The 20,857-nt window shown below is 56.1% G+C and overlaps 1 protein-coding gene across 1 annotated transcript in view; it reads left to right on the plus strand.

Moving 5' to 3' along the window:
* Positions 1-20,857, plus strand: part of Mroh2a (maestro heat like repeat family member 2A) — a 43,446-nt gene that overhangs the window by 18,171 nt on the left and 4,418 nt on the right. The window contains exons 15-32 of the mRNA XM_047545098.1: positions 2,614-2,733; positions 2,927-3,049; positions 4,164-4,316; positions 5,344-5,466; positions 6,345-6,424; positions 7,834-7,942; positions 8,690-8,785; positions 11,077-11,181; positions 12,732-12,855; positions 13,316-13,434; positions 14,128-14,280; positions 14,599-14,753; positions 16,566-16,725; positions 16,807-17,000; positions 17,297-17,434; positions 17,836-17,950; positions 19,742-19,891; positions 20,001-20,183. Of these exons, the coding sequence (XP_047401054.1) occupies positions 2,614-2,733; positions 2,927-3,049; positions 4,164-4,316; positions 5,344-5,466; positions 6,345-6,424; positions 7,834-7,942; positions 8,690-8,785; positions 11,077-11,181; positions 12,732-12,855; positions 13,316-13,434; positions 14,128-14,280; positions 14,599-14,753; positions 16,566-16,725; positions 16,807-17,000; positions 17,297-17,434; positions 17,836-17,950; positions 19,742-19,891; positions 20,001-20,183 (2,400 nt within the window). The remainder of the gene's footprint in view (positions 1-2,613; positions 2,734-2,926; positions 3,050-4,163; positions 4,317-5,343; positions 5,467-6,344; positions 6,425-7,833; positions 7,943-8,689; positions 8,786-11,076; positions 11,182-12,731; positions 12,856-13,315; positions 13,435-14,127; positions 14,281-14,598; positions 14,754-16,565; positions 16,726-16,806; positions 17,001-17,296; positions 17,435-17,835; positions 17,951-19,741; positions 19,892-20,000; positions 20,184-20,857) is intronic.

The following is a 20,857-nucleotide window of genomic DNA, read 5'->3' on the forward strand; positions in this document are numbered from 1 at the left end:
GTTGGTGATGGTTTCCATTGAATTTTTCATTTGGTTTATTGATTCCTTTATTTCAAGGATTTCGCTTGATTTTTTTTTTTCAGAATCTCTATCTCTTTATTGATGTGATCTTTCACTTCCTGCATTTTTTCTCTGATTTAACTCTTTACATCATCGTTTACCTTGCAGATCAGTTTAACTATGTATAGTCTAAACTCCATCTCTGATATTTCTTCCACTGTGGTGTTGTTGTATTCTGCTATTAGAGTATCTTGGTTTGTTAGGGGTGATTTGTTCCCTTGTTTTTCATGTTGTTTGTGTGTCTGGAGCTAGTGTGAACTTATAATTTCCCCGAAGGTTTCCAATACCTCACCATTTATGGGGAGACAAATAATAACAACAACCAATGCAAACAATATACAGCATTAAGCCAAGTAGTTACTACTATGCCATCTACAATATTAATGGTCCCAATAGACAGAAATGATATGATCAGTTATTGCCTACAATAAAAACAATAAGTTTGCAAAACAGTTTACAATTTTGAACGGTGAACAGGGAGAGAGCAAAAGTGATATAGTATACGATGATTAAGAGGAAGGAGGAGAGAAGACAGAAGTAAAAAAATTAAGGGAAGAGTGAAAGAGATAATAATAGAGATTGACTGTTAGCAGAAGGAAAGAGAGACAGAGAGTCAAGGGAAACAGGTGAGAGAAAAAAATACATATATATAGTAAAAATTTTTAAAATTGGAAATAAAAGAATACAAAGCAAAACTGAAATATGCTGATCAATCATCCTAGTCCTCAAGAAACCGATCCATGAAAAATAACTGGTTTCAAAAATGCTAGAAATGAGAAAAAACAAATATGAATATGTATAAATGTCCATGAACCATTAAGATCACAATTAAACAGTGAAAAGAGAGAAAAAAAATCTCGATGAAAAGTTAAAGAATTCTTTCTGTTTGAGTTCTAAAGATTCTCGGCTTCTCAGCAGTGCTAGGTGGGGTCGTTTGGAACGTAGTGCTCCACCCTCCGATTGCTGGAGTGAGAGAGGTAGTCCAGTAGCGGAATTCCTGGAGGATCGGGCCTAGGTAGACTCCAGGCTCCCTACTAAATGCAGTTGGTCTGGAGACTTCAAATCAGTGCACCTCCAGGGCCCAGCAGTTGCTGGTCCACCCTGGAAGACGGCATCCCAGGGATCTCCCCTGGCTCCACTCGTGTGGAGGGGGACACAATTCTTAGTCCCTATGTCACCTCTGGACCCCGCATTTCCTGGTCTCAGGTTCAGTTTCCAAACTCCATCTCTTCCACCCCTGCCCTTTCGAATTTCCCAGTTGGTCCTGTGAGCAGTTGAACTGGAGGGGGAAGGGGAGAGCTGGGCGGGTTTCCATGACTAGTATTCCCCTGCATAAACCTCTCTCTGTTTGATTTTCTTCTGGTCACTTTGGCACACTCTGTGTCATGCAGTGTGGATTTGCCAGGCCTATATTTCAGGTCAAACTCAGATTTACCAGGAATCGGCTCCCCCAGCTGCTGGCCCTGACGCTGTGCCTGCAAAAGGGCTCCTTCCTCTGTCCTCCGCCTGCAACCAGGAGTATGGCAGCTTCTTTCCTGCAGAAGGATATTGTGCAGCGTGCCTTTCACTTTAGTCGAGCAGTGTCTTTGATCTCTAAACTCTGTACCCAGACACGTCTCAGGTCTCCTAAAAGTGCGGGTTTCTCTAATTCCCTCATCCCTTCTCTTTGCTCAGAGGGCTGCTCTGGCTGGTGACTCCAGCCTTGGCAGTGGCTATGATGCTGGGGTTTCTTCCTTATTTTATTACATCCAACCTCCTGAGTCCCCAGTCTGCTTTGAATATCTAATACTAAATTTCAGTAAAACCCCTCCACCCTTTTTCTGTCTACCCACCTTTGCTGAGAAGCCGCCTACTTTCTTGGTTTCGCTCCATGGAGCAGCCAGGAAAGCGACCTCCTCTATTCCACCATCTTGAAAACCCTGAACCCTAGTGGAGGCTTCTGATAAGTCAGTGCTGAAACCTGAGCCTCAGAATATGACTGCTTGGTTTTAAACCCTGGTTCCACTTCCTGCATCTTTTCTCACCTCTGACTACATTAACATTTACCTTATCAAGTTGCTGTGAGGATTACATGATTGTTCTTATGTTTCTGAGTATAAAAATAAAATTCTTACCAATAATAATAATAATAATGATAAAGTAACCCACTAGAAAAATTGGGGAAAGAATATAGCCAGAAATTAAAGGGGGTAAACTGCCTCTTGGGAAAAGATGATCAACATGACTAGTGATCAGAGAAGCAGATCCACGGGAGGATGCTCCACCTCTGGCTACATGTCTGTATCGGGAGCAGCCTTGTGGGCCCCGCTCACATGGGAGAGGATTTGACTCAGGCTGCTGAGATGTTCACCATGCCTGCCTGTATACAACCAGGCCCTCCAGAATAACCTGAATATCTATTTCAAAGCATATAGGACATGCCTAGATATCTGTACAGTAAGATAAGAGTAATCATCCTGATAAAAGCTGGAGGGATGTGTAACAAGCACAGCGCAACAGCGCCCCCTGGAGGGGAGCGGGGCAACCTGAGCCTCCTCTCACCCACCTCTCCAGGGCTTTCTGTACCGGGCCCTGGGCTTCACCTTGGCCCTGGGGCTGGAGGCCGACAAGGTGGAGCTGCTGCTGCTGGAGCTGCTGTACAAGACCGACTACAGCAACGACTTTGACCGGGAGGTGAGGGTGTCCACGGCCCCCTCGAGCCACCAGACCCCTTGGGACCCCAGGGGACGTGTGCGTTCTTTCATGTGCCTACATGCAAGTGCAGACACTGTGCACACCTGTGTGCTGGCACCTCTGTGTGTGTGCGTGGGCGTGTGCAGGCTCCGTCCCTGCCCCAGGCCCTCACCCTGGCGGGGTCTCCCCACAGGGCGTGATTCTGTGCTTTGGCCTGTGTGCCCACGGCCAGGTGAAGACAGTGCTCAACGTGCTCCAAGACTTCGAGGACAGGATCCAGGAGTCGGAGCAGTCCTGGCAGATCAGCGCCTGGCGGGTGAGGCTCCCTTGCTGCACTCTGGCCGCGGGGCCCTGAGCACAGCACAGCTGGTGTGCCCTGTTCCCCTGTGTCTCCTGTCGCTGCGACGACTGAGGACACCTGAAGGACACAGGGAGGGCCTTGCAGGAGCCTGATATTGTCAAACAGTCCCAGTTCCTGAACACGGGGTCCCTCAGCCAGAAGTGGGGACTCCCTGAGTGCTGGATCACCCACCAACTGGCTAGGAGGGAGGTTGGTGGGGACACACTAACAAGGCTACTTGCACTGCTTCATACCCCCATCAAGGTCAAGGCACCTACTGAAGATGCTGGGTGGGCGCTAACCGTGTGCTAAGTGGACGGTGTATGCTGGAGGGGCCATATTCCCACTGTTTAGAGAAGAGGACACACAAGCTTGTCCACATGCACACAGCTTGGTCAGGGGAAGCCAGGTCCATTTTCTGGGGCCTCAGAAGATGGCGCTGCAGGCTGACTGAGCCCATAGGAAACCGTCTGCTGCCAGTGCCCCGGGCTTTGGCATTGACCTCAGACCCTTGCCTGGAGTCTGGCTGTGTGGAGGGAGAGAGTCGGTACCGTCCCTGACTTCCGCCCAGCTTCTCCCTCAGCAGGACTGAGACCCAGACTCCTACTCAAGGCCTAGCAGTGTGTGGGTGCCCCTGCTCCCTGTCCAGGGGAGGTTTGGTGGCCTCCAACAGCTCCTCCCCAGGGTGGGAGACCAGGAAGGCAGGGCAGCGCATGCCCAGCTCCGCAGCACCAGGCCCAAGCAGGTGTCCGACAGGTGAAGGTGTGGAGGAAAGCGCAGGCAGCCTCCGCTGGGCTGTCCCCGCCTCCCTCATCAGCCCAGGGGTGGTCCTGGTGTCGCTCACTGGACCGAAGCCTCCCGGGGGAAGGGGGGCCCTGGGTCTGTCTCGCTCCATGCGTCTTGCCCAGTGCCTGGGTGCAAGATGCTCAGTCCAGATGGAAGTGGGTATGCTGGAGCACGTGTGGACCAGTGCCCCAGACACCCAGGGACAGTCCGTGGGCGCGCTTGGTAACTGCAGCTGCTCCCCAGAGGGCGAGCTGAGCACCCCCTGCTCCGCCAGTGGTCCTTGCCCCTCCTCACTGCCCCACAGAAGGACCACCCCTGGAGGCGGGAGACGGTGAAGAGCGCCCTCATGGTGATGTACGGCTGCGTGTCCTCCTACTGCCACCCCCAGATGCTCCTCACCCATGTGGACACCCCCATCACTGCCAAGATCGTTCACCACTACTCCAGCAGCTGCCAGGTAACCCAGAGCCCGGGCGCCTCCCTCGAGCTGGCCGGCGGGCGCCCCTGCTCACGCCCTGGCCATTCCCCAGCCAGGACACGCAGGGGTCCTCCCAGACATGCAGGGGTCCTCCCGGACACGCGGCGTTTGGGATCTCACTGCCCAGATTGGTGCTCTTCCCTGTTCTTGGGTGTCATGCAGGGACAGAGGGGGACAGCCACCCCTGAAGCTGGGTGGGTGAGCGTGGGTGCCCAGAAGTCACAGGGTGAGCCCCGCCTCTTCCCAGACTCTCCTGCTCCCTCTGCCCACCTCTGGCCCACCCTGACACCTGGCCAGGCCCTTGCATAAAGGACAAGAAGTGGGCTTGTCTTCAGACACAAAGGTGCTAAGGAACTGGGTACTTTGCTGGAATAGCAGCGAAGAAAACAGGGTAAAGCGAAAGTCATTTCATTTTTATTTTTGAAAACTGTAAAATACACGCAACACACGCGTGACCACACAGCCGTTTTCTAGTGACGGTTCCATGACACTAGTGCACCCACACTGGGCGTAGCCACCAGCCCACAACAGAATTCTTCATTCTGCAAAACGGAGCCCTGCGCTGGCTCCCTGTGTCCCATTCCCACCTTGGCGACCACGGTCCCTCCTCCCAGCTCCCGGCTGACCATGCCAGGTTCCTCCAGCTCTGGAATCACGCAATGACCATCCAGCTATTTTGTACCAATGGTTCATTCTCCCTGCCTGGTGACGCAGGGCCTTTGAAGCTGCTCACTGAGCTGTTGCTGCCCTGGGGCACAGAAGTGGGAGGCTTGGGAGTGGCATCCTCTGTGGGGTCTGGGGTGCTGTGGCCGGTCCAGCGTCCCCCGTGGTGGGGCGGATGTGGAGTCAGTGAGCCTTAAGGACAGATGAGCCAGCCCTGCTCAGAGCGCCCCTGACACTGAACCTTCTTCGGAGCAGAGGGGTCCAGGAGGGAGGCCTCCGGCTCCGGCTCTTTGGCAGATCCCTCCCAAATGGCATCCCCTTTCCATCCTTCCTCTGGGCACAGGACATCAGCCTCAAGCTGGCCTTCATGAAGAGTATCATGCAGGTGACGGGCGCCGTCATAAACATCAAGGACCAGCAGGACTTTTACTTTGCCCAGAAGCCAACTCTGACTCGCCTGGTGATGGTCAGCCCGGGGGCCTCCGTCCTGGGAGGAGCGGGCTCTAACCTCCCTGACTGGTTTCTCCTTGGGGCAGGTTCTCAGGGCACGTGTGGGGCGCGGGGGCTTCAGAGCCCTGTCCAGCAGCGGGAGGTCAGAGAACCAGTTTTGTATCTGATAAAGGGTCTGTAGCAAGGAGAGTTTGGAAACCAGAGCAGGATCTCGGTTGACTTGGGCCCTGTGGTGTCCAGAGGTGTCCGGCTCAGGGCTGGTCATCAGAGGTCCACTGTGGCCTTGCTGTCTCTCCTGGTGAGGGACTTAGGGGAAAGTGATTTTCTAGAGGCAGGGCTTAGAGTGACATCTGCACAGAAAAGTGTCAGCTGTCCGAAGGCCGGTGGAGCCTGTGGGACAGCTCATGTCCTTTGTCACCCAGACCTCCCCACCCCTGGCATCACGGTCAGTGCCCTGGGCCACTGGAAAACCCCCGAGCAGTGCTGCATGTCCTGGGGTGTGAGATGTGGTAGAGCAGGAAACCCAGTAAGATGAGTACTCACTGGCTCCCACTCAGGGCTGGGGACACACGTGTCATTTGACACCAGCCTGGAGCAGCCTGTGAAGCAGGTGTCGAGTCCCGTGTGGACCAGGGCCTCTAGCAGGGAAGCATGCGGCCAGGGACACGCAGCCTCTCAGTGGTGGGTCCTGCTCCTTGTCCTCCTCTTTGCTGCCTCCTGAGATACCAAAGGCCAGGCGAACAAACAAAATCCAGTGCAGAGGTGTGGGGTGGCAGGCACTTTGTGAAGGGTCAGACCTTCCCTGTACCAGGGCTATGGACTGCAGCCACTGTCCCCATCAGTCAAGGGCCTCCTGGGGGACACCGAGGTCACCACCCTGCTTGTGCTGGGCAGGCGATCCTCAAGGTGGAGCCCCCTGACCACCTGGCCTCTCCCGTGCGGACAATGGCGATGGACACCCTTTCACACCTGAGGTGAGCTGGGCCCCAGTCTGAGCCCGGGGGCCCCTGGTGGGGGGACAAAGCCCAAGACACCGCTTGGTGCTCCAGGGTTGGCACCTCCTCCTCCCCGCCTGCCTGAGTGTTGGGGTCGGGGGCAGAACGCCAGTTCAGAAGATAGGGTTGGCTCCCCGATTCCCAGCAACAGGTCAAGCCGAGTGCTTCTCCTGAAGTGGCAGGAGGGCAGAGGGTTGCTGGGTGGATGAGGCCGCCTCTGAGCAATGCGAGGAGCCTCAGGGAGACAGACCCCTCAAGTGGAGGCGGCTCAGTCAGCAAAACCAACGCCACTGTGGATAGGCTTCCGAGGTGACACGATAGCGAAGGCGTGCCTCCCAGGTCCACCTGTGGGAGGAGGGGAGGGGGACGTTACAGATTCGTGGCGAGCGTTTGGAGTGGTGGGGACATTTTGGCTTGCAGAGGACTGACCATTACTGGGCTCTCGGGAGCCACAGTTGCTTTGGGAGGTGGCCCGTGGGTGGCCGGTAAACTCACTCCACTGACCCAGCTGAGCACATGTTCAGTTACACACTAGGTACTGGACAAGCCCTGGTCCCGGCCTCTCAGGGGTCGGAGAAAAGACAAGCAGAGAGGGATGTGTTTGTGGGTGAACCAAAACACACAAGCACAAGACCGAAAAGGAGGGCTGGTAAGAAAGTAGAGTCCAGTTTCTCTACGGTGGGGCTCCCGAGGGTTTGGAGCGCGGGCAGCACTTGACGCCTGCTCTGGGCTTGAGCAGAGTGGCGATGTGAGCTTGAAGTCAAGGTGGGATAGTGTCCGCCAACTCTGGGGCACAACAGAACCAGCCGGGAACTTTCAACAGTACCGACGCCCTCGTCCCACCCCGGAGCCCTTATGTAAGGACCCCTGAGCCTGGAGGTGGCCTGAGGGGGCCCCTGGGAGTTCTCCAGGAGATGCTAATGGGCAGCCATCTTGACAAGTGTTGTGAGGGGATAGAGGGAGTCTGAGCTCTGGCGCCGGGTCAGTAGCTCTCCCCCAGGATGTTCGTGAAGACACGGGGCTGGGGTGCACCCTAGAAGTTCTGGTTCGCTAGATCTGGAGGGGGGCCACAGAGTTTCTGTGGCTAACAAACACCAAGGTGCTGCTGCTGCTGGTCCAAGTATTACACGTGGAAATCTCAGGCCCGGACCAAATTCCATGGTTGAGATTGGGGAGGAAAGAGATTGACAAGTTCAGAGCAGGCCACAGGAAGTGGGAGAAGTGACCTGGGACCCCTGAATCTCTTCATTCAGACATACAGCACTGGATGCTGGTGGCCAGGGCCCCTGGGCAGGGGATGGGACATGCCTCTGTGCCTAGGCTGGGTGGTGGGCAGCAGAGGCTCAACTCCTCAGTGACAGTCCTCTTGTCAATGCCTCTTTCCCCAGCAAACTGAAGCCTTTCTACTCCACAGAAGAAAGTAATGAGCTGATGGATATCAGTATACATTCTGTCATTTCTCTCCAACCCCCTGGAGAGGACAACGAGTCCCTTAAGGTAGGTCCCCTCTGGGCCACCTCATTTCAGGGTCAGAACCTGAATGTTTACACTGACATGGGCAGAGTCCACCTTCCTGAACCACCTGTGAGTGGTGAACGGCAGCAAGGTGTAGAGGGCTCTATTAGTAAGTTAAGGTACGGTTAGCTGCTGTAACAGATAAACCCCAAACCTCAGTGGTGCAACAAAATAAAAGTTTATTCTCATCCAGGTGAAGTTCAGTTGTCAGTGAGTGAGGGTGGGGAGCTGCTTTGTGCAGTTATCAGGAATCCAGGCTGACAGGGGCCCCCACCAGCTCTGAAGCATAGCTGCTAGGGGTCCGGTGGGTATTGATTTCCCACCAGGACCTGGGGAAATAGAAAGCATTCTGGGCCAGAATGCAGTCACTTGGCTCCACCTGGATGCAGGGGTACTGGAAAATGTGGTCCCTGGCTGGAGGGCTGTTTCCCGGCAACACTGGAAGAAGAGGACAAATGCTCGTGGACAAGTGGCCACCACTGCTTCAAGGGCTGGTCCTAGGATAAGGAGTCAGGGGAACTGGGCCCTGGTTTTATAAGATGGTTTCCTCTTAAAAGGAAGGTGGTCTTATACTTCCACGGGAAGGCGAGCGTAAAGAACTGTGTGGGCAGAGTTAGTGGCTGGTCATCAGGTCCTCTCACCTCTCAACTCTGGCATGGACTCCCGCAGAGCCTGGTGGGGGGCCACGTGTGCCCCTCACAGCTGCCCACCTCTCTCTCTTGGCCGTAGACTCTGTACGAGAACACGCTGAGTTCCCTGGAGCGGCTGATGGAGGGCCTCATGCAGAGGCAGATGGATCCCCGGGGGCTGCAGGAGATGGTGCATGTGAGTTACCTGGCTGAGGCTGGGGAGCCAGAGGCCGCCACTCTTCCAGGGGGTAGGCCTGAGGGACATTGCAAGAGTGTAAAGTCACTTCTCTGATTCATAATTCTTAATATTTCACCACATTTCCTAATACCTGAAGTTTCTCTCTCCAGCCCTTCCTCATTACACACACACACACACACACATCTTTTGAAGCATAGGAAGGTAACTGCTCACCTCCAGATCAAGTATGGTCTACCACAGCAGGACCACGATCAGCCTGGGGGCTGAGTGTTGCTACGATCCAAGATCCATATTCAAACCCTGATAGCCACGCCCAAGACCAACCGCCAGCAGGCACTGTGTTTAGTTTGCATGTCTCTTTATTCTCCTTTGATCTGGACCTTTTCTCAGTTTGTCTTTGTCTTTTGTATCCTTGGCATTTTTGAAAGGTGCTGGTGGTTCTTTTGTTTTTAAATTGGGTTTTCTTATTACTGATCTTTTTAAAAGTTTAATATATTCTGGATATAGTATACCAGTAAATATTTTCTCCAAATCTGTGGCTTTTCTTTTCATGAATTTCCCAGTACCTTTTGCTGAAGAGAAGATTTAAAATTTGAATGAAGTTTGATTTCTATTCTTTTGTGGGTCATGTTTTTGGTGTCAAGCCTAAGAAATCTCTCCCTACCTAAGATCACTGCTATTTTCTCCTGTGTTTTCTTCTAGAAGTTTTATATTTTTAGGTTTTACAATTAAATCTCTGATGTATTTTGTGTTGATCTCTGATGTGTTTTGAGTTATATGATGTTAAGTGATGTTATTTTGATGTTATATGAGTCATTTCGTATGATGGGAGGTACAGATAAACTGTATTAATTTTAACGTCCTGGCATGTGGACAGCTAGTTGTTAAGGCATCCTTTGTTGGAAGGACTGTCCTTTTCCCATGAATTACCTTTGTGCCTTTGTCAAAAACCCAGAGGCCGTGGATGTGTGGATCCCTTTCTGGGTCTCATCCTGCTCCATTGCTGTATTTGCCTGTTTTCATGATGTCGTAGTCTTGGTGACTGTAACGTGATGATAAGTTTTGAAGTGGGGATCAAATAATGGAAGTTCATAGACTTTATTTTTTCTGCATGCCACAAATTTTGGTATGTTGTATTCTAATTTTATTTTAGTTCGAAATACATTTTAATTTCCCTTTTCATTTCTTCTTTGACTCACAGGTTATTTAGAAATTTCCAAATATTTGGGGATTTTTCAGGGATCTCTCTGGTTCAGATTCCTAATTTAACTCCTTTGTTGTCCAAGGCTATGCTTTATATATTTTTTGTCTTTTACAGTAGATCAGAACTTACTTTGTTACCCAGATCTGGTCTACCCTGGTAAATATTCCAAGTGGAGTATTCTAGAAACCGGTTAGGCCGAGCTGGCCGGTGGTATTGTTCAGGTTTCCTATGTCTTTTCTAGTATTCTATCTTCTTGTTCTATCAATTATTAAGAGAGAGGTGCTGAACTCTGACTGTCCCTGTGGATCTGTTCATTTCTCTTTCCAGGACCACACGTTTCTGCTCCGTCTATCCTTTAGCAGGGTTGTTAGGTGTGGAACTGTCCCTTAGTGGTGATATGTGGCCCTCATGTTCCATAATAATTGTGTTAGTCAGATTTCCACGGCTGTGACAAACTGCCTGGGAAAATCACCTTAAGAGGAGGAAGTGTTTCTTCTGGCCTATGGTTTCTGAGGTTGCAGCCATGGTGGGCTGACTCCCCTGCTTTGAGCCAGGAGTGCCTGGCTGAGGAGGTCGCTCAGCTCATGGCCACAGGGAAGCCAAGAGGAAGAGAGGAGGAGCCAGGGTCCCAGTCTGTCCTCCGAGGACACCCCCCAGTGACCTAGCTTCTTTCCACTAGGCCTCACCTCCTGAAAGTTGCACCACTTCCCAGAGGTGCTTCAGGGGAACACGCAAGATCCAAGCCGCAATACCAGTGTCCCTTGCTCTGAAAGGAACTGAGGTGTCTGAATGGCCCAGACCCATCTGGAGTGTGTCGGCTGTGCTCCTGGCCCCTTCCTGCAGGCAGACGACGGGGGCCAGGCCAAGCACAGCAGCCGAGACCATCCCGGGAGGATGCTGGGAGCTCCCCCTCTGCCCTCAGCCTCATCTCCTTCTTGGTGGGGCCTGGAAATCCAGAAGGGCCTGGAACCATGCGGAACACTGAAAGTCAAACTCACTGGGGGTTCCAGGAGGACAGAAGCTGGCCAGGACAGGGCTGGCCCAGGATTTTAAAACACTTCTGTGTTCTGGGCTCCACACACAGCTCCTGGAGAAGTGGATCTTGTCGGAGAAAGAATGGGAACGTGAGAAGGCTACCAACCTCCATTTCCACCTCATGCAGATCTACATCCAAAGCATCGGCGTCTGCGTGAGTCCAGGAGCGCCCGCCCCAGCGCAGCCCACCACTGTGATGTCCATAGAACGCTCTCTTTTCCAAGAGGAGAAGGGAGCTTCCAAAGTCCAGTTCTGCCCCTGAAGAGCCCCTGGGAAGAGGCTGCCATGAGCAAGCACCATGGCACCAGGGCTCTAGGCGGGGGAGGGGGAGAGGACCAGCAGGGATCTGGGTGGGAAAGAGGGAGAGGACCAGCAGGGCTCTGGGCAGGGGAGGGGGAGAGGACCAGCAGGGCTCTGGGTGGGAGACGGGGAGAGGACCAGCAGGGCTCTGGGCGGGAGAGGGGGAGAGGACCAGCAGGGCTCTGGGTGGGAGACGGGGAGAGGACCAGCAGGGCTCTGGGTGGGAGACGGGGAGAGGACCAGCAGGGCTATGGGCGGGAGAGGGGGAGAGGACCAGCAGGGCTCTGGGCGGGGGAGGGGGAGAGGACCAGCAGGGCTATGGGCGGGGGAGGGGGAGAGGACCAGCAGGGCTCTGGGTGGGAGACGGGGAGAGGACCAGCAGGGCTATGGGCGGGAGAGGGGGAGAGGACCAGCAGGGCTCTGGGCAGGGGAGGGGGAGAGGACCAGCAGGGCTCTGGGCGGGGGAGGGGGAGAGGACCAGCAGGGCTATGGGCGGGGGAGGGGGAGAGGACCAGCAGGGCTATGGGCGGGGGAGGGGGAGAGGACCAGCAGGGCTCTGGGCGGGGGAGGGGGAGAGGACCAGCAGGACTATGGGTGGGGGAGGGGGAGAGGAGAGCCAGTGGCTTGGTGTGGACCAGGTTAGTGAGCCCAAGGCTCTGGCCTTGGTGGGGCCCTCCTAAAAACAAAAACAAAAACAGGACACACACATTTGGGTACCACATGGAAACAAGAGAGTGGATCGCTGTAGTCACGAATGTCTTGACAAGCACCACACCTGGGGATGGTTGTGGGCAGGAGGACAGTGTCCCGGGGCTAGAGTGTGGGCACGACCTCAGGTCTTGGGGTCATGTGGGGTGAGACGCTAGGGCACCTGGATGGAAGTGGAAGCAGCTTGGCCACACAGGGCAGGAGCTGTGGCCAGCATTAAGGCCATGCAAGGCCTGGTACTGTGCAGGATGCATGGCCTGGACTCCCTGATCTGTTGTCACAGCATCCCCTGAAAGAGGAGACACTACCGTTAACTTTACTTTATAGACAGGGAATGTGAGTGACTAAGGGACGATGTCCCCTGCCCAGGACACTCAGATAGTGAGCAGGGAGACCCATGTTATAAGGCAAGGCCTGGATGTAGAAACTGGGCCTCAGTTCAGAGCAGTGAGCACGGCAGAGCTGACTCAGGGTGAGTCCTGAGGCAGGACCCGATCCTGGCTGATCTCCAGGGGCCCCACCGTGGCACTGGGGAGACTGATGCCCGGGAGGAGCTGGATGGGGTAGCCTTCCTGTACCCAGAGCCAGGGGTTCAGCACAAGGCTCACCCTTTCTCGCCACCATCATGCTGCCCCTGGGCAGCCCCAGGAGTGCACGAGGGCAGAGGTGTGAGCCCTGCTGTCCCCTGTCCCTCAGATCCCCCTGAAGCTGGGGCAGTTTGGCACACTGGTTGGACTCATTGCCCCATGCACCTGTGATACCCACCAAAGAACCCGCGTGGCCTCAACTAATGTGCTGTCCAGCCTGCTAGATCTTCATGGTATGGGGAAGGCGGGCATGAGGGCGGCCTCTGCAGGCCTGTCCTTGGCAAGGGTGGGGGGCGTGTGACTGTCTGTGTGGGAAGGCCAGAGACAAACAGGGCAGCCAGGGGAGAGTGGAGAGTGGAGAGAGGGGTGAGCGCAACGAGAGGTCACAGAAGGTTCCAGAAGGAGAGACTCATGGGTGGATGTGCTGGAGGCATGTGCTGGGCAAGGTCAGCTCTCGGATACCAAGGATGCAGTGGGACTGGTTGGAGCTGAGCACAAGGGGACACGGGACTGAGCGGTGCCAGAGGAGGTGTGGGCAGAGGCCACGTGTGGAAGAACAGTGAGAGCAGGCGCAAGAGGGAGGGCTGTGCGGATGCCGGGTGGGCAGGCCTCTGCAGCTGGCAGGAGTCTGCACCGAGTGACCCTGGCCAGACCGGTCCTGGCCAATCATGTCTGAAATTGTACTTCCAACAGCAAGCCAGACCTGCTCCTTATGGGATGCTTCCAAGGAGAGGGAGCTGGAGAAATGTAAGGAGGACATCCAGGGCACAGACGCAGAGAAGATCTTCTGTGCGTCCTCCAAAATTGCCAAGGTGACCATTGGCTGGTCCCCAGCCTCTGGACATTTTGGGGGGCAGGGCTCTCCTGGGCTGGCTGTGTCTCCTGTGTTCTCCTTTAGGGTTGCTGCTTCCCTGGCTGTTGGTCCAAGGGCTACATCTATACTGAAATGACCTGCGTCTGGTTGGGTTCTCACTGGGGTGCTGGGCACACAGAGAGTGCCCAACATTCCCTGGCCAACTCCTCCTGGCACTTACGATGTGCCACGGGAATGATCCAGAGGAGTCCTGCATGCTCATGGCACACTGAGGAGAGGAAGTGCCTGGAACCTTGCAAACAGGCCCCTCAATCTCACAGGGCAGTGAGGTCCCTTTGGCCTGAGGGGCGGAGCCGCTTCCTGGTGCAACGGGGCTTGTGGAGCGGCAGGAGGAGCACAGGGCTCCGGGAGTAGGCCAGGCAGGCTGCAGGGCAGTGGCGTGAGGACAGGAGACATGTTGGGGAGCACCCTGTGCGGGGTGCAGGGAGGGCGGGGGGCAGGCGGTGAGGACTGGGCGAGGTTGGTAGTGGGGCCCCTTTGACATGAGAGGTGCTGAGGTGCTGCCTGGGCAGCTTGGCAGGACAGTGAGAAGCCGGACAGGGAGCCCAGAGAAGGCCACGGCCACAGTCTCCTGGGCAGAGGAGGAGCAGCCAGGGGAGGGGACTGGGACTTGGCTTTACTCTGATCCTAGGTGGTCTGCATGGAGTTTAACTGCGACGAGGTGGTCTCGCTCATCCAGAAACTCTGCGAGAACATTGGGGCCATGGACCTGCCGCACGACAAGGCTGCGGTCACCTGGATAGCCACCTTCCTCCAGATGCGGGCCAGGGAGCTGGAGGACAAGGTGGCAGAGCTGCCCAGGGCCCCCGGTGGGGCTGGGGCTGACTCCTCCTGAGACCGCCTCTCCACCAACCCTGGGGCTGGCAAAGAGGAGGACATAGCTAGAAAGAGAGGCAGCATGTCAACAGCAGCTGGAGGCCACGGCTCCCTCTCCTGGGCTCCCCACCCCCAGTCCAAGGAAGAGATCAAAGCATCTCTTTGGAGAGGTTCTGGTGTTGATTCTGGGAAGGGTTCTGGTGTCTTGCCCTGCCCACCACTCTCCCTTGAGGAGGGGTGTCCCACAGTGGCCTGCAGGCCCCCAGTGATGCCTGCCCCTCCTCAGGTGGCGGAGATCCTGGGCGCCATCCTGGTCCACCTGCCCGTGGTAGACCAACTGGAGGTGCGGCGCCTTCTCGTTGAAGGCATCCTCTTGCTGGCACACTACCACCAGGAGACTGTCCTCACGTCACTCCTGAGGCAGCCCCTGCCCATGGAGAGGTGGGTGCCCAAAGGAGGAGGACATGTCCAGAAGCTGGGGCCCAGGGTGGGTCAAAGCCTGAATCTCATGTGAGGGGTCCCCATCCTCCAGGGAACCACTCGGAGCCAGACTTCCAAAGCTTCATGTCCAGCTGGAATCTGGGACCTGTAGCTTCTCACATGTCCTGGTTGTCCCATCTGGGTCAGGCCCGGGAAGTCCAGTACCATCCCCCAATGGTGGCCCTTTCCTTTCCCGTGGGGACAGAGTCGCAGGCAGGCAAGCCACAGCACAGGCCTTCACAGGTCTGAGCAAGTCCCTGAGGTGCTCCTGTCTGTACCTGTTCCTTTTCAAATGTGGTCTCAGAGGGAATCCAGGTCCCTCAGGGATGGAAGTGCCCCAGCTCCAGCCAGGAGAGAAGCAGAGCAGCCTCCTCCTCCTTGGCATTAGGTCTACAAACCCGGCTCTCCCCAAAGGTGGGGAGTGTGCTCATCTGGGGAGGCCCAGGAAGGCAGGAGTCCTCCCCCAGAGCAGCTAGCCTGTGTGGCCACAGTGAGGTGAGGCGGATGTCTCCCAAAGAGGTTGTGAACGGAGGGCAAAGAGTTCCAAACCCGGGCCTCAGGCCCAGAGCCGCAGGCTGACCTGCTAGGAGCTGCCACCCCCTGCAGGGGTCAGTTGGGAGTGTGGCTCAGGTTTTGTGATTCATTGAGGGTTCCTGGCACTTGGAGCAGGGTTGGGAGGTGTGGGCAGGGGGCAGTGCATTCCTAGTAGTGTGTCCCCAGGTTCTGCTGGCATTCCTGGTGGCCAGTTCAGGGTGACTTGTTCACCAACACACGACAGTGGTCGGCGATCACTGCGTAATAAATCCCCATGACGTCGTTGCTTGGATCTGACACATTAGCTCGCCATGAGGGTCAGTGAGCACTTAGGTGGCAGTTTACCCGGGCCTCAAGAGCCTGCAGTCGGCTGCATTGTGTTCCAGACCCCTGGGGGTTCCTCCAGGCTCCCCTGACTGCTGGTAGAATCCTGTTCCTTGTCATTGTGAGACCGAGGGCCCTGTTTCCTAGTGTCCTTACCCCCATGGTCTTTTTATCTTGGCACTAGTGAGTATCTTTTACCCTCCTCCGTCTGATTTCTGCCTCTAGGCAGCTGCCTCCTCTTTCCCGAACCCCAAACTCACCTCCCTGCACTTGTGTATTAGATTTTGAGGACTCGAATAGGCAGTTTACATTTCTTTTTGTTCCGTTCAACCTTGTTAGGCTTGTTGCTGTCACCCTTTAGAACCTACCGATTCCCACCTCTGTACCTAGCCCATTAAGGCACCATCCTGGGGTCCTTCTCTAGTAGAGCCACGGTCTTGAACTTGAGGATGAGGAAGGCATTTCCTGTTGTAGTTTGGTACTTTGGAAGCCTTAACCTCCTCTTCAGTAGCACAGGGAGAGAAAAATACCTTCCTCTAAGACTCATTGAGAAAATTGGTTGATACAATAACATCAACGAACTGCCTGACATGAATTAGGTCCTTGGGGGTATTATTGGACATGTCCTTACGGTCATCAAATATTAGCACCAGTGGGGACCTTGAGGAATGCAGGTGTTCCAAGGGGGCCATGGCTTTCCCAGCAGTACTATGAGCCTGGGCAGAGAAAGGGGCCCCAGCGTGGAGTCAGGAACCTGGTTCTGATTGCACAGTTTGGTGATGCACACCACCTCTGTGACATTCAGCTCCCGGAGTTCAGACTGTGGCTGGGGCCCTGCCAAGGGGTTGAAAGGGATTTTTCCCTGCCAGGGCACATGGCAGGAAACCCACTGTCCTTGTGCCTGTCTTTGGCTAGCCACCTGACGGAGGTGTGGCTGGCCGTGGCAGAGAATGTACCTTTTGCGCGGACCATGCTCCACGGCTTGATGGGCCGGCTGCAGGCGCGGTTCACCCCCAGGGTAAACGCCACCTCCAAGGCTGACATCTGGCGCTTGGCCGCAGTGGACCCCCTGATGGTGAGTGGCTGGGGCAGGCCCTGGGGCTTCTCGGGGGTCTCAGAGTAGAATTCCCAACCCGCCTGGCCCTTCTCTCCGCAGACCCTGTGCACCATCCACCTGCTCCTGGAGAAGCTGGACAGGGATGACAAGCTGAGAGACCTGTTCCCGGACCTCATCTATACCCTCCTGCTGCAGCTCAGCAGCAGCCACAGGCCCGAGGCTGCCTCGCCCGTCCTGAAGACCTGGAGGCTGGTGCACACCGGGGCCCTGCCCCAGGAGATGAACCTGCAGAGGTACTTGAGGGCAGCGGGCAGCGGGGAGGGTCCACGGGGGACAGGGCAGTAGGCTTGGGTTGGACCTTAGAAGCAGTCTGGGCCCCGTGAGTCATGTGCACCAAGGGGCCCGTGTTACCCTCAGGTGGGGAAGTTTCTGGAGGCTGATTTTACCATCCTGTTTATGTGTGTCCAGCGTAGTGTGGTTCTCAGTTTGCAGAACGGCCACCCCCTCAGCCCTCTGCACAGGGCCCAGCAGGGTTGGGATACAGAGCCCAGAGCCCAGCAGCCACGTCATACCTGCCGCCTCCTTCCAGGGTCACCATCAAGTCCATGCAGCTTTTGTTCAGGAGAATCAACCATGAGCGCTTGCTGCACGCCCTGGGAGAGCAGTCCGTGTGGGCCCTGCTGGAGGACAGCCTGACCTTCCTGGAGGGAGTGGGCCTGCTGGCCAGGTGGGTGCAGGGTGCTGTAGGACAGAAGGCCTTGTGACTGCTGGATGCCTTGTATCTGGGGACACTGCCACGACCTGTGTCCCACTGGGGGGTGGCAGTGCACTGTAGCACAGTGGGAGCCTTCTGTTCCACACTTCCTGCTCCAGAGCAGACGTGAGGTCAGCGAGAGGAGGGGCTAGCACAGGGCCGGGATGGGCAGCACCTCCTGGGTCCTGATACCACGCACAGCCCTCATCCTGGCCCACTTTTAGAAAAGCAGATGGAAAGTGAGCATTTCACTGACAGAACCCACCAAGCCCCGCAGACCCCTGGTCACCCCAAGCCAGCGCCAGGCTGCAGCACAGTGGGCAGGAGCTGGGCTGGCTCCCCTGGCCGGGTAGCATCTGGCGTGTCCTCCACAGGCTGTGCGTGCAGAACCTGGAGAGCTACAGGCTGAGGCTGTCGGAGCTGGTGCTCAGGGGCATGGGCTCCGAAGTCATGAGCTGCCGCGTCAGCAGCACGGCCGTCTGTGTGGAAGTGAGGCCCGTGGCCCGGGTGGGGAGTGAGCGGCGGGGCGGGTGTCCCCGGGCTGTCCTGCGACGGCTCGCCCCTGAAGCGGGCACCCAGGGGCTGAGGGCTCTACTTCACGTGCTCCTTGACTCTGGCGCTCCTTGGTCACATGATCAGGGTGGGGAGGGCACTCTGGGCAGAGGCTGAGCGGCCTGTGCCACACTCAGAGGAAGCAGCCGGGCGGCAGGGCGAGGGCCGCCACCCTGGGCCAGTGGGGGCACCATGGACTCACCAGAATGCTTGGCACAGGAGGACTCTGAGAGACACCAGCCTCACCAGGCAGGAAGGTGGGAGGGTCACAGCCACGTGGCCCAGCCACTTTGCCAGGGCAGTGTTCGTGGGTCCTGAGGGAGCTGGCCAGAAACTTGAAGGGAAACTTTATGGGCGGCATGGAGTCCAGTATGCCGTAGGGACCACACGACAGCCAGGACGGGCGGCAGGCTCTCAGTGAAGGGCCTCGTGGTCACTATGCATTCTTGACGTCACGTCCACCTGGCTGTTGAGCAAGAAAACAGGCCCAGATGACAGGAAACGGGGTGTGGCAGGGTTCCGGTGAAGCCTTACTGATGGGCTGACGTTTGAACTTCACACGACTTCCGTGGACATGAAATCCCTCCTTAGGTTTTTCCCCCACCATCGAAAAATGTGAAAACAACTTGACTTTGGACCATACAAAAACTCCTGGTCCAGCGCAAGACCAGCCTCAGACAGACTTGCCAAGCGTTTTCAAGTTCTCGGGCTTGTCTTGTGTCACGCCTCCTCCGTAAGCCCCCACAAGGACACTGGGAAGAGATTTACTCAGTCCTGGTAGCAGGCCCAGGGACTGGAGTCAGGGGGCACAGTAGGATCCAGTTCCCTCCACCCAGCAGCTGGACAGCCATGGACAAGTTCCTTAAGGTCTCTGGGCTTCAACTTCTGCATCTGCTGAAGCGAGAACAGCAGAACCTACTTTAGGGGTCTTTGGTGAGAACTAAATGAGATCACGTGCACTGTGGCTGGATGGTAAATGCTACATTCTAGCTGATTATTACTGTTTAAAAGTTGGGTTCAGCTTGAAAGAGGCAAGTTATTTAAATTCTTTCAAAGTTGATGGGGCTGGATTATATGATTTTTTCCTTTTATTTCGGGGCTGGGCTTACTAGGGATTGAACCCAGGGTCCCTCAACAACGGAGCCTTCTCCCCAGCCCTTTTTATATTTTATTTTGAGACAGAGCCTGAGTTGCTTAGGGCCTCACTAGGTTGCTGAGGCCGACCTTGGACTTGTGATCCTCCTGCCTCAGCTGCGGGAGCCACCGGGATGACAGGCATGTGCCACTGCCTGGCTCTTCAGCATCCTTTAAAACCACACTCAGGCTCTTGTGAGCATAGGTGTGCACACACCAGGCCCACCACCGGCCTGAGGTCTTAGCCCTCTGAGTACTAAGCCAAGGGAGGTTCTCCCAAAGGAGTAGAATTCAGGGCCCCTGCATTTCAGCTCAGGGGTGCTGGGGGAGGTGCCTGCACAGGGTGGCTGCTCCGCCCTGTTCCCTGGGGACATCAGTGACAATGATTACCCAGCACTCTCCGCGCTTCCCTGCTGAATCTCACAGCAGCCCTGAGGGAGGCACTGGCATCGCCCCTTCACGGGTGAGGACAGCGAAGCTCTTGGTCCCCTCCTGCTCACAGAGGGACCACGCTGGGCGGTGCCTCTGAGTCCTGCCCGCCCCACGGCTGTGAAGGGGCCTCCCTGGAGGGTGACTAAGACCTTCTCCTTGCAGTTCATGAGCGACCCTGTCCTGTACCAGGAGAAGTTGCTGAGGCCGGCGGTGATGCTGCTGGAGATAGGCGCGGGGCAGAAGGAGGACGAGGCCCTGCAGGTGCTCTCCCTGCGCGCCCTGGGCAACATGGCCCTTGGTGCCCCCAGGAAGGTACCGCTCAAGCCCCAGGTCCTGGTCTCAGAGGCTGAGGGCCACGTGGGCATGCTCCTCAGGCCTGCCAGGGGGCAGGGTGGAGGCTGAGCTGTCTGCGTCCTTCCAGGTGAAGCAGTATCGGAAGCTCTTGCTGGAGCAGTGCCTGGGCTCCCTGAGGGGTCCCGTGAGCAGCATTGTGACTGCTGAGGGTATGGAGGCCCTGACCAAAATCCTGGCTGAGCTCCGAGAAGGGGACATGGGCTCGTCTTTTGAAGCCCTCTCTGAGCTGTGCAGAGTCTTCTTTGACAATGTGAGTCCACATGACAGCCTCCCTCAGTATCTGAGTCTTTCTGTTGCTAAAACAAAATACCCAAGCCCAGGTGATTTATAAAGCATAGATGATTTGTTTAGTTCATGGTTCTGGAGACCAGGAAGTCCAAGAGATGATACCCATATCGTGTGAGGGCCTTCTTGCTTCATCATGGGGAGACAGATCAAGTGTGCTAGCTCAGGTCTCTCTTCCTCTTCTGTAAAGCCACTAATGCCATCGTGGGAACCCCACCCTCAGGGCCTCCTCTAATCCTGAGTCCTCCCCAAAGGCCCCACCTCCAGATACCATCAACGTATGACTTTAGGGATCGTTTCCACTCGGTGACCTTTGGGGGCGCAGCACAGCCCTTGGCTTGCTCAGCGGGTGGCCGGGGGCGACTCGCCCCAGTGAGAAGGTGTGTTGAGAGCAGAGCAGAGCCAGTTGTAGGATGTCGTGGAGGAGATGCCTGTGCTAAGCTGCAGGGATCAGCCTGTGGCCCCTCGGGGTCGCTCGGGGGAGCGCTTACGCCCATCTCGCCCTCCCAAACTCTCCGGGGCCCTGAGGCAGTGGTGTGCCTTCAGGTTCGGCAAAGCCCCGAGGGCCGCAGGGTCATGCCCCGTCCCTGGAGGGCTGCGTCAGCCCTGCCCAGGGAGAGACTCTGCCCCGACGGGTGG

This window comes from Sciurus carolinensis, chromosome 3 (genome assembly GCF_902686445.1).
Source record: "Sciurus carolinensis chromosome 3, mSciCar1.2, whole genome shotgun sequence".
Lineage (NCBI taxonomy): Eukaryota > Metazoa > Chordata > Mammalia > Rodentia > Sciuridae > Sciurus > Sciurus carolinensis.